The sequence below is a fragment of the Macrosteles quadrilineatus genome, unplaced genomic scaffold (assembly GCF_028750875.1).
Source record: "Macrosteles quadrilineatus isolate MER2022 unplaced genomic scaffold, UCM_ALF_1.0 Scaffold_7__1_contigs__length_78375512, whole genome shotgun sequence".
NCBI lineage: Eukaryota > Metazoa > Arthropoda > Insecta > Hemiptera > Cicadellidae > Macrosteles > Macrosteles quadrilineatus.
Window position 1 is genome coordinate 60,849,409 of NW_026542600.1, and position 16,460 is coordinate 60,865,868.

Sequence of the window (16,460 nt, forward strand, 5' to 3'; positions counted from 1 at the left end):
TAAAGTAATTGGATTAAAACGTCCGTTATTTAGCAAAAATATATAAATAGCAACACTACAAGCTACAATTAATATGAACAACAAAAAGTGGTTATTTTAAGTCTAGCACAGAGACCAAGCAAATATGCCTAGCATTGGTAAAGGTTTGGTTAACTTATTCACATACAATTACATCTAACACTAAAGATTTAAAATGTGTTAAACCACTGTATGTTCAGGATTATGGTATAAAACAGTTTACTGAATAAGGATGTAGAAACCTTTTAATATTTACAATATTAGTAAAATCAATAATTATAATCCATGCTTAAAATTGTTAAAATGTGACTGGTATTAGTTAGTTATGAGAATAGAGAGGAGTTTAGTTCATCACAAAAACAAACGAAACAAGAAAACTATTAATAAAACACAATGGCATTGACCTATACTGATTATTGAGAAAGAGTTAAAAAGAAACTACAAAGCAGTAGCAAAAGGCAAAAGGGAGGGGATGTTAAATAAGACACTTGAAATGATGAAACCAAGCACCTAGATCAACCAAATGTATCTCTGTAAAGGGATGAGTTTAAAAATATCCTCCACAGAGATTGGTGTGTTTAAACACTCAAATGATTTAAGTTACTTCCTAGTATGGTTTACAATAGCAACAAATTAAGCAATTTAATATTTCTAAAGTAATTTTGTTTATAAAAACGGACTAAACTTTTATTTCCGTTTCTACAGTCCAGTATAGACACTGAAACATATTTGACCAAGACAAGAAATATTAACTTTGAAAGAGTAGTGTAAAAGATAACCTAACTTGTTACATGTTATTACTATTCTAAATTACATACCTTTTCTTGTTGGCTTGATTTTTGTGAAGTTTAGTATTCTCAAGTGAGTTTCGCAGAATACCACGAGGTAAAGGAGGTCTTGGGGGTGCAGGGACATTCTTCTCCTCTGGCAATGAAATTGATCGTTTTGGTAGAGGAGGTCCTGCAATGAATTAAATGTTCTTAACTATGTCCCATTTAAGATTACCTCAACTAGTTTAGAAAATTACGTGTTCAATTATCAATTGTGAGGACAGATTTGAAAAGAATAATAGTCAGTGTCTTGAGTTCAAGTGTTTCATCCACTGATTTGCACTTAAAACCCAAAACCCAAGTGGAGGGGTAAATGCAAGGTAGAAAGAGGTAAAAACCCTTCCAGTGCAGTAGGTTATGTCTTGTATCAGATTCAACTTATTCATAAGAACATTATCTTTAATTGAACCATTGCTTTATTTTATTAATGTATTATGAAGTTATCTTTATTATCACTAGGTATTATCTATTTTTTATAGCGATGGACGAGACTGGATTTTAAGTTCGAGACGAGATCGAGGCGAGATTATAGATCGCATTACTATCAGGAATCATTTGTTTGCGTAGTTTCACAATGATTAATAAATAACAATAAAGCACTATTAAAACAACAATTAAAGTATAAAAACTAATTATTTATTACAAAACAAAGGTTGACACAAAAAGAGTGTGCAAAATAACAAAAGCTTTCAGGAACTTAAATAGTTATGAAAGTCTTTAATAAGGAAAAATAGGAACAAAATAAGACATCTTCAATGTAAAACTGTAACATGCACACCACAACTAAACGTATCACAACAAAAAAGAGTCTATAAGAGACTAAGAAAATTGTAGTAGCTTGTACGGTGTTACTTCTGATCTCAGTAATAGTGATATCATAAACAGTAAACCTATTATATCCGGTATAGATAGGACCAGGGTCAAAACGAATAAAAAATTAACAGATAAACCGATATTACCGACTTTTTAGATGTACACAGTTAAAAAACACCTTGAGAAAGTCTCTGCAATACCAGCAATACAAGAGCGTGTTGATGTGTTTCCTTTAGAAAGACGTTCAATTTTTTTTTAATAATCTCGTCTTGCAAAACTCTTGGATCAAAGTCAATCTCTCCTAAACTAAAAAGATTTTTTTTATCTCTTAAATTTTTCAAAAATTCGAGACTTGTCCATTTCTAATTTTTTATAAACTTAACAAAAATAGAGAAGATTTGTCCTATAAAAAACCTCCAAGTGTAGTTTATATGATGGAAAAAACCATTTACAGTGACAGATTAAACAGGAGTATTAATGGAGGTGCAAAAACAGGTGATATTGAAAATGCACATTTGACATAACACAAATCCTACTTTAACTTAACAGACAACAAACATGTTTTTTACCAAGAGTTTGGTAACATTCATACAAAAAATATCCTACAATAATCAAATTATTAGTAACATGCCATTGAAGTTAAATAATTCTTATCGAACCTGAATGGCCAGAATCAGAAGTGGCACTGTCATATCTGTAGACAAAGAGGGGGTTGTTGGCGGAGTGAGGGCCTGGACTAGGGTTGGCACTGGAGTCACTCAGCAGAGTTGATGAACCTCGGTAACCAGACGAAGGCTGCGTGCCTACGCTTGATGATGACGAGTTATTGCGACCTGTCAAAATGAGTGTTCCTTATATAGACGAATGTGAACGTGTTGGCCAGCCCGTAGTGCAAGACTTCTGAATTGATCAGACTACTCACTAAAAAACTCCTCTACTATGTTGGAGTCCCCAAAATCCCATACTATTTGTGGGACCCGAAGATGATTAATGATTGTTGAATCGCCTGTGGCAGTGCAGAGCCTGACTTCTGCACAAATGCGACACTTTCTGTCTAGGCCCATGATAATGCACCAAAGAGTCCTATTGGCAGTGGCACAAATCAGCTCCTCTGTACCCAGGGTGCCCTAGTAAATGCTGGTCAAAAATGGGAGGGATAAGGAGTTGGTGTTGGGGATAAAGAGGACGAAGGAAGGAAGGGGAGAAGGATGGAGAATGAAAGGAAAGACAAAAGATTTTGGGGACCAAGCAAAAAATAGGAAACTTGGCCTGGGAGAAAATTGGGAGTACAAAGAGATGGATCTCCCATCACCTATTAGTTGCCAAGGAAGGCTGCGGTCCTATATTTACTTGGAAAGCCACACAGGGCAAACATAAGAAGGTAAGATTAGGGAAATGCTTAATCGTAACGTCATTTAATCGAAGATATGGAACAAACTCAAACATTAAACTAGAGGGTAGAATATATCCCATCCTCATGTCAAAGTTGCAGATGTAGTTAAATTGAGCTACCGAGAGTGTCTGGGGTGTGTGTGATCAATTACTGATCTTTGTTGTATATACAGACTTTTACTCTAAGCTAAACTGAAAAGACAACTTACTGTTAACTACAGCCTATTTTATGTTAACACTAGCTGTAACCCGCGGGCTTTGCCCCGTTTAACTTCTTAATTTTCAAGATTATCTCGTTCGCATGGCTCAATCAGGTCCTGGTTGAAGTTTGTTCGCTACGCTCACTCACCTTTAGGTTGGAGCTCGTTTGCTACGCTCACTCACCTTTAGGTTGGAGCTCGTTCGCTGCGCTCACTTGCCTTCAGGTTGAAGTTCGTTCGCTACGCTCACTCACCTTTTGGTTGCAAATTAGCTGTTGTCATAAATGTAAAAGAAATAATAGTGCTGAACCCTGTTGGTAATCCTTGTAACTTTAATGCTATTGAACATCATAGAACAGGACCAACTTGTTTAATTGAAACAGCTGATAAGATTCAATAATTCCATTTCTCATAAGGTTAACATGGGAAACTCCAGAGCCACTGGGGCGGAGCCCGAAAGTATTTTTGAAATAAGAATATGCCTATATGTTAATCGGGAATGTGAGCTATCATCATGCCAAATTTCAGCCCAATCCGACCAGTATTTTTCGCGTTCACTTGTCACAAACATACATCCATACATCCATACATCCATACATCTAAACTTTCTCATTTATAATATTAGTAAGATAAACGATAAAGTATTTAAAGTAAAAGAGAATAGAATTTTTAAAGTAGCACAATCTGTGAGAGGCTCGGGATGTCTACGCCAGTCTCCTAAAGTTAATGATTGATGGTTGGAATGTACTCACTATCTGGGATGAAGGGGGTGAACTGAGTGGGCTTGGAGAGAGGGGGAGAGACACAGAAGAGAGGCTTGGTGGTGGTGCACAGGTCCTTGTACTCCCTCAGCTCAGGGATATCACTGAGCAGAGCACAATACTCAGGAGGCAGCAATACGGCTAGGCTCTCCCAATCTCTGACATGACTGAATCCTGAAACACATCATACTAGATGTAATCATCTTGTCTATACAATGGCTCAACTGGTCACTTATTACTATGTAGGCTAAGTACGGTTACCACTTTGTATCATAGCTAACTCCATACAACATTCGCTCTGCAGTACCCAAAACGCACTAGCCGTCCCAAAAACATTAGTACCCGTCATAATAACAAAGTCAAAATCTGAATCAGTAGGTCAAATACCAACACTAATAATTACAGATTCGATTTCAATATACAGTAAAACCTCACTAACCCGACACCCCGTACCTAACTCAACAGTCTGTGTAACTCGACAGTTAAAACAGTTGACAAAGCGCATGTCTAGATGGCTTTGTCTTACTAATGGATTCGACATTTGAAGGACGGCTGAAGATTTTTTATAAGATTATTGTTTACTCAATAAGTAAAAATACTCATACAAGTAAGGGTGTCCCGGAACTCTCTACCAATATTGATCCTGGGTAAGAAACGTACCTAAAAATCATATTTAAATTGTCCGGAAGTCCTTAGTTACTCACACAGCCGCCATTTTGTTTTTTCCAGTTATTATTTTTTTTCTAAAGAATGGTTAAACATACAAAATTGAAACTTTGCACAAACATTTATGACAACTAGACAAAGCTACAAAAAAAATATGACGATTTTTCAAATTCATAAAACAAAATGGCAGCCATTTAAAATTTTCTTTCTTAAATAGCTCAAAAACCATTGATTTTACAAAAATTTTAAATGACCGCCATTTTGTTTAATGAACTTGAATAATCGTGATAATTTTTTGGTAGCTTTGTCTAGTTGTCATAAATGTTTGTGCAAAGTTTCCATTTCGCATGTTAAACCGTTCTTTAGGAAAAAATTAATAATTGAAAAAAACAAAATGGCGGCTGTGTAAGTAACTAAGGACTTCCGGACAGTTTAAATATGATATTTAGTTATGTTTCTTACCCAGGAGCAATGCCCTAAAATATTGGTAGAGAGTTCCGGGACACCCTGTATACAAATTAGTCTGTTATGTATTCATTTATTCAAACACATTTAAAATTTAAATGTTCTGGATTACTTGAAGACAACCTCTGGGTCCACAAATTGTCAAGTTAGTGAGGTTTTATTGTAAAAGTGAAATGTATTTAGTTCCTTCATGAGGTTTACGAGGACAGTTGACGCAACCTGCATGGCAATATAAGCACAATGCCTCCATTAATGTCAATAGCGTGACTATCTCCAATCAATTCCTAACCAATGTTATAAGAACAAATCTCTATAGCAAATTGACTGCCTGGAATCAATAACGATTCTTGCTGAAGTTAGTAATATTGTCTCAACCAAAAGATTCAGGCAATAGCTTCCCCAATATTGCACATCAGTGAAACAAGATAATTATAAAAAAATAAAACAGGGAATTTTTTTTTTGTTAGAGCTGTGAGAGCCATAAAAATATAAGACATAAAATCTATTAGGATTGCTGTACTCCAACCCAAGCTTAAAGTGTCCATTCCAACAGTCCATTCCAGTAGCTAACATCATGACAAAGATTATCTCTGAAATTGTACATACTTCCTTCATTTAAAAAGTAGGCCTACCTTTCTTTCTGAGATGGTCAATATCGGCACAAGAATGAGGCCGAGGCCTTTTATGCTCAACATGAGGAGGGTTTGTTGGGGCCACAGTCGGGGACTGCAGAGGTGTCCAGCCGGGAGAGAACTTGACAGGAGTTAAGAATATCTGGTCCAGATCCAGCCTCTCATCCCTCAGGAAGCCCAAGTCTGGCAAGGTGTAATTGGGGTACATGACATACACTGCTTGCTTGCCTTTCTCACCAGACTGCAAACATAAAGCATGTTCAATATACATTATGAACAGTTAAGTGATGGAATTAGAGTGGGAAAGCTAACACATTTGGTAATCTGTTCCTTTGCTACACTAAAATCGGCCAATTTTTGTACAGTATTGGATTTTATTTTGTCTTTCACAGGAGTGTTTTTAGCGAATTTCCCATATAGGGAATAAGCTATTACCGTAGGTCTCATGGTAAGACCTAGACCCGGGACCGATTTACTTTTTCGTTTTGAGGTCCCCAGAGGCCAAAAACACCATCCGTTCAAATTCATATATATATATATATATATATTTATATATATATATATTTATATATGTGTCCGTTAGCGCGATAACTCGAGCAAAATTGATCCGATTTTGATGAAATTTGGTACAAACGTGTAAACCTACATTTATTCGAACGAGTTCGCGAACCAGCATAATCGGACCATGGGATCAGGGGTTTATGGGGGGTTTTATGGGGTAAAAATGGGTTTTTCTCATTTTTGACCCTAAAAACTTTAAATTTCTAAATTTCTCTCTAGACCATTTTGAAGAGCTTAAAAAACAAATAATTTAGTATATTGAAGTGTTTTTGAATGTTCATTGACTACGGAGAAAATTAAGAAAATTGTAAATTTAAAATTCCCATGTTATTCTTATGGAGAATAAATAAACTGTTCTAGTTTGCTTGTTTATGGATATATTTTAATCAAATTTGGCAATTTGGTTTATTTCATACTAAGCTATCAATATTTCAATTGAAAAAACACACCTCAACATCTTCCCCGTAGCAGCAAACCTAACTACTCACTAAAATTAATGTTATAGGAAATAAATCTGAAAATTTTTTAGGGAATATTTTAGTAGAAATCAAGCCGGGTAAATGGAAATTCGCTTAGTATGCAGGTTTGCTGCGACGGGGTTTTTTTTTTTTTTTTTTTTTTATTATTGCTAGATTAGTCTGTACATGTACATTGTGCTCTACTTGATGATGTGTAAGTTAAACTTGAGAGTGTAATGACTGTTTCAACTACAGCTATTCTCATTAAATTAAGAATATAGGTTATATACTTATATAGGTTATATACTTAACCTTATTCAGGTCTCTGTTATGAGGCTGTACACTAGGTGTAATAAACCAAATAAAATTGTGTTTTTCTGTTCAATAAACATTGCTTTTCCGTGAAACAATACCTAAAATGATTGATCTATACCCCAAGTAGAAAAAGAAAAATATACAAAATAAGGTATAATAAGTTGACTAATTTTGGTAATCCAACATTTTCGGGCACCTTCCTGATATTGTAAGTTTATGATTATCGAGAACCAACTGTAAAAAAAGAATGTCTACAACACCTGTTTTACAAAGATCGGGGTTTTGGGGTATTTTTGGGGGTTTTACCAAGCAGTTTTTAGGTATGTGTCTAGTATAAGTAAATTATTCAACACTGATTATTTTGAATCCTGTTTTCAATATATTATAGCTGATGTTATGTTTATATTCTGAGATTGAGAAATGAAATGAATAAAAACCAATACTTAATTTTCAGTTTCATACGATTATTATTGAGTTGTAAGTTCATTACGTACTTAACAATGGCGACTCAGAGGTGAAAATAAAGATTGTATTACTTACAAGCTTGAGTTCGCAATTACTCATTGTCAAGTATGCAATTAAATAATTACAACTCATTAATGATTATATGAAACTGAAAATTAAGTATTATTTTTATTAATTTCTCAATCTCAGAATGTAAACATAACATCAGCTGTAATATATTAAAATATGATTCAAAATAATGAACAAGTCTAGACTTATAGATACAACACTTGTGTAACAGTGCGAAATAATGAAATGTGAACATATTACAAAGACACACTGTTGTCAGCAGATAAAGGCTTTTGACTCATGGTACACATTACAGTTCAAATTAAATGAAATTAGTTGACATAAAACTTCCAGCTAGGTACCTCTAATCTCAGTAATAAGCTGAAATCTTTAACGTAAAATCCTAACACAAATCACAATAAAATCATCACTTGGTTCAATCAATTTAATTACTCCTTGTTAAAAAATAACATTTGCAATAAGTAATAAAGATTAGGGATGCATTTTAGCAAATTTCCCTATAGGGAAGTAGCTATTACCGTAGGTGGCACGGTAAGACCTAGACCCGGGACCGATTTACTTTTTCATTTTGATGTCCCCAGAGGCCAAAAACACCATTCGTTCAAATTTTTATATATGTATATATATATAGACTTATATATATATATATATATACGTCCGTGAACGCGATAACTTGAGTAATTTTTGTCCGATTTTGATTAAATTTGGTTTAAAGGTGTAAAGCGGGATAAACTTGAATGAATTCGCGAACCAGCACGATCGGACCATGGGAACGGGGCTTTACGGGGGGTTTTATGGGGTAAAAATAGGTTTTTCCCATTTTTGACCCAAAAAACATAAAATTTAGCAATTTCTTTCCAAACCATTTTGTAGAGCTTAAAAAAACAAATAATTTAGTATATAAAAGTATTTTTGTTCGATTATTAGTAACGGAGAAAATTTAAAAAATTGTAAATTTAAAATTCCCATGTTATTCTTATGGAGAATATAGTCAAATGTTGTAGTTTGCTTGTTTATGGATATATTTTGATCAAACTTGGCAAATTTATTTATTTTCTACTAAGCTATCAATATTTTACTCAAAAACACACTTTATTAGTTTCCTTGTAGCAGCAAACCTAGGTACTCATTAAACCTAATGTTATTAAAATATATTTAACTGAAAATCAATTCAGACAAATGGAAATTCGCTTAGTCGGCAGGTTTGCTGCGGCGGGGGTATTTATAAATTTATGTGGGTTTAAGGAGACTTTAAAAATCCAACTGAAGTATCATGTGTACCTTGGAAGGCTGTTTGTTGTGGGCGGCTAAAGTGGCTGACGTCTGCATGCTAGCATCCACACAATGGAGTGGACACTGAGTGGCAGAATTGCGTACATGAGCTGATATCTTGGTAGCCTCCGTAGGATCACTGCTGGTGCTGCACTCGGAGTGGGTCTGTGTGCCACGGCGCAACTGGGACACACTTACTGGTGATCTGCAACCAAACACACAACGTTGAGTACTGAATGTCTGCAGACCGTTGTTGTCCGTTCAGTATTGGTAGAAAGGAATTCCCATGGCTAGTCTTAGAATGGAAATTAACATAGTTAAATTGTGCTGCTAACATACACTGATGTCAATTACTGAGGTTTGTCCAACTGAAAGGACAAATAATTGTTAACTCTAGCATATTTTATGTGATATTAACTATCATAATAGTAGCCATATCAAAACCCAAGGGAGATAATGGTCTTTGATGCTCCGTGAGTGGTTTATTTAGATAGCCTATGCTCAGTTTTGGAAAGAAATGGCTACAGCTGGTCCTAACTAACATTTTGCTGGTATAGGCTAGTACAGTGCAATTGACAAAAAACAACCAAACTTCAACATCAAGTACAAAACTTTTGACTCCGAATGGTTCAATACAGTCCCCATAATCCCCAAGTGTTACAGTGAAAAGTTACACCATTTGTGCGTCTGGCTTGGGGAGAAGGGAGAGTTCAAATTTAAAAATTGGTAGTTATTTTAGTTTTTATGAAATATATTTAAAACTATGCCAATCAGCAAACAAAAAAAGAATGGCCCTCTTCACAATCTTGCTAAAGTGAACCGTTGCGGGGTTAAAAAAGGTTATAAGTGGACATTTTTAAAAGATTTGTATAGCCTTAAAAATATATGCCATTTATTACTATGGAAACTATTTTATGTATTCAGGGTAACGTTTTTGTATTTTATTAAGGCAAATTGAGATTTTATTGGTTTGTATAAATGTTGGTGATGAGCCCTTGAAAGAATGACAACCTCGCTGGACCCCTGTTGCCCCTTCTCACAGGGTGCTACTTTTTCATGAAAATAAGCTTCCAAAGGCCTAAAAATTTTTTTTTCCTCAATAATCCTCAAGACAATTAGGAGAGGATTCAGTCCTATGCAGTAGAAAGTTTGGTTTGTTTTGATTTGGTCCAATGGTCTATGTTTGTGATTACAAAATAGCTTAAAATGGTAAAGCAAAGAATATTGAAGCGGAAAGGTGCCTTAACCCCCTTAAAATGGTCCAAATCCTCTAATAGCCTCATCGTTGGTGAACACCCTGAAGTGAAATTTTGTTTATACAAATCAAGGAAATACAACAGAGCTTTTCAGATGACTTTGGTTGGGAAAAAACAAATTGTTGAAAGAGGTGTCTTGACTATTTTCTAAGTGCTTGGACAAGTAATCCATTCAATTGGTTGTTTTATTTTCATAATGTAAAGATAATCCCTAAAATAAACAGCCATATTTCACAGGTTTGTTAAAATTTAAAATTTGTCCAGGCCAAGGACAAGCAAAACAGCTAGTATTTCAGAAAAAACTACAAGTTTTCCAACTTTGAGCCCCAAAACTCGACTCTCAAAATGGTGTATTATGGGGACTGTAGTAGTAAACAATTTTGAGTCAAAATTTGGCTTTAACTTTAGGTTTTGAGGTCTTAGTCTTATTGTACTGTGTAGTTATTGCACTGTGTAGTAGTAGTAGGAGTTTAAATCTAAATGGCTGTAAAATTAAAATTACTCATAATCTAAAAGTTTGATTTTTAAAATGTAAATATATTGATGAATATAAATTTTAATTGTCTGGGCAGCCAAACGGCCGTAGAGCTTGCCTTAAAACCTGAAGGTTGCGGTTTCGATTCCAAGGGGGTAAATTCTGGACCCAGATGACGTCTACTCCAGTGGCATTTTAATTGAAGTCAATGTTAGATTAAACACATCTTAAGGGAAAGCGGTCCAAACCCATTACCCATAACGTCCCGCACCAAAGTCCAAGACGCTAACAACTAGGCTAGCAACACATTCGATTGATGATGCTATCTAACGATAGGTTAACATAAAATAGTGACAAGACCAGGATTTGGATTTGAAACCAAAACTATGCTCATGATTATTGTGCATGTCACATACCTGATGTAGTCCCTGTCCAGACTATTGTTGTTGTTTCCACTGCCTTGATGTCTAGATGTGTTGAGACTAGCGTCACAACTACATACTGACACGGAGCCATCACTGAGTCTCTCTACACTCTCAGACTCAGGGACCTCGTCTATCAGACTGTCTGCAAAGCTCACCCACTCCACTTGATTCTGATTGCGATCTGACGTCACTAAGTTGGCATTAACCCTGGAATCAAATAATACATAAGCTGAAATATCTCATTTAAATAGTTTGTTTTTTTTTTGTCATGATGCAGCAAAAACGCCAAGAGTCATGTTATGTGTAACGTTGTTTACAAGCGTTACGGGGCTACATTAGCTCTTTTTCTCCCTAAGGCAAAAATTGTAGGGATAATTTAAGTGGAAAGGATAACAGTAGATACAGAAAACAACAAATTTTCCATTTGAACATATTTGTATAGGTGAAGGTCATCACTATCATAAATGGAACTAATACTGTTATTAGCATAAAATATAAAATGGAAATTATATATCTACTGTACCTGTTATCACAAAGTTGTTCATGAGTAGTCTGTGTAGTTGCATAGTCCGAGTGTGCCATAGCACATCCTCGTTGTTTGATGAACAATCGGACTAGACTCAGTCTTGAATGTTGTTTCTCTGATGATAAACTGCTGTCTGAGCCAGACACTGATGACGAGTGTTGAACATCATACAGCTTCACACAACCTGCCGAAAAATGATTTACTAGTCATGTAAATTGAACTAATCATCCTAATTCAAAGCAACTGGTTTAAAGTTGAATGTAGAAAAAACACACCTTGTTTATTTCAAAACCGACCAAAAATAAAAATAATTATGAATTTCGGGAAATGTTTAGGTTAAAATGGGTTATTATAAAAAAACTCCTTCTACAAAAATAAAATACAGTAGGCCTACCTTAAACTTGTATACTGTAGACTTACTACATTACGTTACAACTAGAGGTGTGCAGATATCCGAAAAATCGGGCCGGATTCGGTTCGGTTCGGATATCCGTATCCGAACCGAGCGCCCAAATTCAATATCCGACACTATCCGTTATATATCCGACTTTTTCGGATAGACAATATATTTTGACGTTTTGGACAGGAAACTAAATCTCCATAACCATCATTAGTTTCCCAGGACAAAATTACAGCAATACGTTTCCAACGACCTAACAGCAAACGGCAAAGAAGCCGTATGATGCAATACCGATAACTAGTTTAGATTCATCTGGAACGAACAGACATAAAGCAGAAATGAACTACCATGGTCAAATGAAAGTCAACTCGTGCTTGTCTCGCTCCTGATACTAGGGGCGCTGCGTAATAGTTTTTTTTTACAGTACTGTTTCAAAGTAGAAAAATCTAGCCTACTACTGTGATGTTACGTAAACAATAGATTTAATGTTTCCCGAAAAAAAGTCAGAATAGAAACAATAGAAAGGCAACACAATAGAAGGGTGGGAGGGGTTGGGCAATGACCTCGAAAGGAGCGCGGATAGTGAGTCAAGTAGGACCGGAGGGGGAAGGGGTGGGTCAGACCTTGAAGCTATATATAGACTTGCACTACTTCCCTAAACCTAAAGGACTGGCCGGCGAGTGGTATTCCAATCACAGGACAAGATACATTGTTTTTTGGGTATTCATTGCCTTGGATTGTCTTATTGTGTAGAAACTTTGAATAATAAAAAATAAAGTTAGAACTAACCACGATTATTTAGCATTGATTGTGTACATATTAAATGATTAAACAATAGGTACCATGGATATATACAAACTTTTGTCGTGATTTTAATTTCAACATCAAAATACAATATTGCACAATCGTGATATTTTAGGTCATTGACCTTTATTATGCATCCGGTATTGCTGTTTCAGAAGAGAAGCACGTTGATAAATTATAAATTGATATTTCCGTAGTTAAAAAGAATTATTTTATAAACCTATAAAACAAAATCATAAAATCTTACATAAAGATAACAATAACAGAAATTTTAAAAAGGGTATAAAGATAACAACGTCATTATTCTTTCTCTTTGTTCTTCTATTTCTTGGGTTTCCCTTCATCACGCATTCAACAAGTTGCCATGGTTACTAATCACCCATGTCGTTATCATCTTTTGTGGCATAGCGCACAGCAGGGGGTAAAACTTGACAAAAAGCAGTTAATTTTTACCTATTATTTAATTACCAATGAATGTACTTTATTGGTATTTAGTACTGTATTAATAATCGGTCAAAATGGCCGATTTTTGTCAAATTTTACACCAAATTTATTGAATTTTCAAGGTGAATGAATATTAATAAAACAATTATTACCAAATATTTTTATTCATTTAAAAGATTGATTTGTGGTATTGGGTTCCCCACTGAGTGCAGCCGAGCGGCACTAATGAGAGTCGAACCTTCTTGGGGGTGAACAATAGATGGCTTATCAGACCCGACCCTCCCCAGTGGTCTGGAGAAAGCTTGTAAACAAACTATTGCCCAAGGGTGACTTGACATTGGGCTGCTTCAACTATAATTTTGTCAAATGAACTGCGATGTTTCAAAATCAAAAACAATAATATTGGGACCATACTGCATAATAATAATGGACTGCAATTGTTGAACATACAATCCATTTTTAACAAACTAAGATTATACGATTCAAATACAATTATAAAAATTCTCTTGGTATTTTATTTGGGGTAATGAAGTTATGTAGGCTAGTGTAATTCTCGGTTCATCAAGGTTCTACTGAATTATGTTTGGCAGTGAATAAGTGTAGAATGAAATTTATAAATTCAGGGATACACACCTTTTACCGAGTTATAGAGCCTAATTGCCCAACATCAAATCGTGAGCTAGAGCCCAGCTTAGTGCATTAGTGATGTTTTCTAAACTTGGCAAACCCGCAAAATGCCACTTAAGGCCAATAATCCGTTCAAGGAAATACAATGTGAAAATAAACTTGAGATCAAACTCCTTGTCTTGTGAGAACCAGGAAACAACATAAAACATAACCTCAAGTAAACAAGCCCAAACGTTTGACATCAGTCCTGCTGAGCTAAGGTGTTGTGTGAAGATTTCGGCTGCTAGTGTACTTAATTCAAGCAACCAACTTTTGAAAATAAATGTTGTGTTGTGAATTGTGACTTTCAAGAGAGAGAAAACTGTGGACTTGGCTAGTTTGAAATTCTATAATTCAAAATCGTCATTTAAGTTTATTTACACAGCTTTACATTGTTTTATAGGTTAAAAATACATATGCAGCTTATTATTAACCGCGCCGAACTATCCGAATCCGAACCTCCCAATATCCGAACCGAGCCTCAACTATCCGATCCGAATCCGATCCGAAATGAAATTTCACTATCCGCAAACCTCTAGTTACAATCAAAGACCATGTTAACCAAAACCATGATAAAGATTTAAAACTAATGGAAAATTAGCTAGGCAACGGGAATTGTCCATTTGACGTGGTCAGTTGACCAGAGTTTGCCGAGGGAATTTAAATTTTCGGAGCAGTCGATAAGACAAATTTCACAACATGATAAGGGGTAACGTTAAAAAACTACCGTAGATTGATTTAGCAGTAAAATTTTGTATAAACAGTGGTATATTTTAGGATTTTAGGTATCGTAAATAAATTACGTGAAACTACTTTTGTCAATCTCTTTTGACTGAAAAAGAATGGCGTTCATGTCATGGTTAGGAGTCAAATTTATTTCTGTTTTGATTGCAAAATAAACATGTTATTATTATTTACTATATTTTCATGTAATTTGACCAGAAAGGAAACAAAATTTCGGTTTTATGTTTAAAGTTTTGATTTTTTAATATCATTTTACTATAAATTGGTTGACGTCGAAAGTTCAGCAAAAGACTTAACAATTCCATAAGTCGCATGTTTACTGCCAAGGGTTGTTGCTGCGATGGGCTATTGGCTATTGCAAGTTTATCTTTTATACTTTTGTTTATAAATTCTGCTCTTAATTGAAGTGTACAATATTTTTACATGCTAGTTAACTAACCTAGGTTTGGTCTGGATCTAGTCAAGTTGGGTAGACTGGCAGAGGAGTGACGCATACAGTTGTTGTGAAGGTTGCGCCGAGTGACCATCTTACACCAGGTAGTGCGAGGTGCATCTGAGTTGGCCATGGCTGGACGTCTGGTCTCTGCACTGGACCATGTTCCCGACCCACTGCCACTACCACTGCCACTGCCAGTCACACTTTCCCCTGAAATATTACAATAGATCTTACATAACCGAATATCTGGTAACATGTAAGGAAATAAGAAATTTAAAAAAATGTTTTGGTTATAACAATAAGTGAAATTGATCATAAAAATCATTTTGTTTGTATAAAAGTGACTCACTTAATATGGTACTTCAATCACAGATTCACAATTTCTCTATCAAGGAATACAACTTTAGAAACATAGAGAATATAGAATCACCTGTATCATGGCAATCTGAATCTTCCCCCATGACAGTACTGCCTTCAAAGGCTATGGTGTAGTTGTCCTTGTTGGCCTGGCAAGTTAGCAGAATGTCCTGTTCCTGACAGTCCAGAGAGTCTACACTATAGTTGGGGCACTGAGGTAGAGGACTCTCTCTGACTGGTGAGAAGAGAGGACCAGACTTGCACATGGACTCACATTGTGCGCCCTCCTCCTCCTCCTCCTCCTATACAACACATCACACAACTTATAACATTACACTCTAGAGAGTCTACACTATAGTTGGGGCATTGAGGTAGAGGACTCTCTCTGACTGGTGAGAAGAGAGGACCAGACTTGCACATGGACTCACATTGTGCGCCCTCCTCCTCCTCCTCCTCCTATACAACACATCACACAACTTATAACATTACACTCTAGAGAGTCTACACTATAGTTGGGGCATTGAGGTAGAGGACTCTCTCTCTGACTGGAGAGAAGAGAGGACCAGACTTGCACATGGACTCACATTGTGTGCCCTCCTCCTCCTCCTCCTCCTATACAACACATCACACAACTTATAACATTACACTCCAGAGAGTCTATACTATAGATACTTTAGTCCTTTTAGTACTGTACTTAGTAAAAAGAAAATCAGATTTTAAGGAATGTGACTTTAAGGCAATCACATTAAGAAATAAAAAATACTGTGCTCTGTGGTATAAGCAACAAACTGAAAAACAATATTTCTGAGGTATAAAGAAAACTTCATCATTTACGTCAGTACAATTCTTTAGGTTGAAGAAATTTAAGCGCTCAAAAAGCGTAAGTAACCATGACTGCTGACTTGCTGCTGGAGATTCTATTTTCTAGGTATCTTGTTTTTAGATTTTATCTCAAAAAATGTCAGTAAATTAAATTTACTAGCTATACAGCAGATATCCATATGACACTC

At 35.5% G+C, this 16,460-nt stretch overlaps 1 protein-coding gene across 1 annotated transcript in view; it reads right to left on the reverse strand.

The window, feature by feature from the left end:
- The window catches only part of LOC128997831 (uncharacterized), an 84,998-nt gene that overhangs the window by 16,820 nt on the left and 51,718 nt on the right, over window positions 1–16,460 (reverse strand). Inside the window, exons 6-14 of the mRNA XM_054423580.1 lie at window positions 15,524–15,740; window positions 15,097–15,303; window positions 11,597–11,783; window positions 11,065–11,280; window positions 8,927–9,122; window positions 5,778–6,018; window positions 4,006–4,188; window positions 2,321–2,494; window positions 837–978 (exon numbers count right to left, since the gene is read on the reverse strand). Of these exons, the coding sequence (XP_054279555.1) occupies window positions 837–978; window positions 2,321–2,494; window positions 4,006–4,188; window positions 5,778–6,018; window positions 8,927–9,122; window positions 11,065–11,280; window positions 11,597–11,783; window positions 15,097–15,303; window positions 15,524–15,740 (1,763 nt within the window). The remainder of the gene's footprint in view (window positions 1–836; window positions 979–2,320; window positions 2,495–4,005; window positions 4,189–5,777; window positions 6,019–8,926; window positions 9,123–11,064; window positions 11,281–11,596; window positions 11,784–15,096; window positions 15,304–15,523; window positions 15,741–16,460) is intronic.